The sequence below is a fragment of the Microtus ochrogaster genome, unplaced genomic scaffold (genome assembly GCF_000317375.1).
Source record: "Microtus ochrogaster isolate Prairie Vole_2 unplaced genomic scaffold, MicOch1.0 UNK4568, whole genome shotgun sequence".
NCBI lineage: Eukaryota > Metazoa > Chordata > Mammalia > Rodentia > Cricetidae > Microtus > Microtus ochrogaster.
Window position 1 is genome coordinate 1 of NW_004953662.1, and position 1,304 is coordinate 1,304.

A 1,304-nucleotide genomic window follows, 5' to 3' on the forward strand; every position below is an offset into this window, starting at 1 on the left:
GGGTCACCACACAATGAGGAGCTGTATTAAAGGGTTGTAGCATTAGAAAGGTTGAGAACCACTGCCCATAGTGTAACAGTTAGTTGAGCTGGGTGTGTTCTTTTTCTACAAATAAATTATAAATGTGTTCTATGTATAACTGAGGCTATTTCAGTTTCTCTTTGCTTTTTTTCTAGTTATTAAATGCTTGATGGAAAGTCTTGAGGATGAGATATCTCAGGCTGAGGACTCCCTGCTTCAGGCCGCATCCTCATTTCCAATGTATGGAAGAGTCCACTGTATAACAAGAGCTTTTCAGAAGTTGCCTCTACAGTAAGAATACCCACAGCTATATCTTGTTTTAGAAATACACTTGTGCCTGGCATTTAGCTTTTTACTGGAGTCTGTTTTTGGAAATGAATGTTATGTTGCTTTAAAAAGATTGGAAATTAGATTTAATTATCTACCCATATATGTATATTTTAAAGTCCCTAATATTTCATATACCACACAGTTTTAAGCCATAAATTCTTGCAGCTCTTTTTTTATGTTAATTTCATTTCTAAAATGAGTGTTTTGCTTTTTATATCACATCTCTCCTGTGTTGTTGCAGTGACCTGCAGTTGGTGAGTGAGTGGAGGCTCGTGGTGGAGAGGCTTTTGCTGCTGTCCTACAGGCTTTCTGCTGTGGTGTCTCCTGTCATCCAGAGCTCCTCCCCGGAAGGCCTCATCCCTATGGACACTGACTCAGGTAAGCAGTTTCTAACTATTATAAACAGCCCCCAGCAGGAGAGAGTTTTACACAGTGCTGTAGTGAGTGGTAAGGTGCCTTTGCTCCTGTGAGCATACTCACCCATCTTCCCACAGGCAGACTTAATGTTATTCTCTGAGTTAGAAAGAAAAAGAAGAGGGACAAAGAAGGGGATCAGTGGGAGTGAGGAGGACAAGGGAGGGTAATGTAAAGAATATGATCAGAGTATGCTATGAAATTATATTCATCATTAGTCCTATCATGTTGTATAACCAGTGCCTACTAAATAAAATTAAATAAAAGACAAAAGAAAAAAGAGAGTTACAAGCAGTGTATATATAAAATGACCCCAAACTCCAGAGACCCAGGTGATGAAGAAGATAGGTTGGGTTTTACAGTATTGTTTTTCAGAGCAGGTAGTACAGATATGTGAAGTGGGCAGAGAAGACCACTTACTGGTAATCTGAAATGAACCAAGACCAATTGATGGGAATGAATGAAAGGAAATAGTTATCCAGAATTGAACTCAAGAACTTTTATCTGCTTTTGCTTTCCCAGTCTCTGCATCTTTGCTC

General features: G+C 39.1%; 1 protein-coding gene across 1 annotated transcript; it reads left to right on the forward strand.

Moving 5' to 3' along the window:
- Positions 1-176: 176 nt before the first annotated feature.
- On the forward strand, positions 177-798 carry Thada (THADA, armadillo repeat containing; the record flags this gene model as incomplete). The annotated part of the gene is made up of 2 exons (XM_026778560.1): positions 177-312; positions 593-798. Coding segments are annotated over 2 exons (342 nt in total), but the record flags the coding sequence as incomplete, so codon positions are not given.
- Positions 799-1,304: the final 506 nt, after the last annotated feature.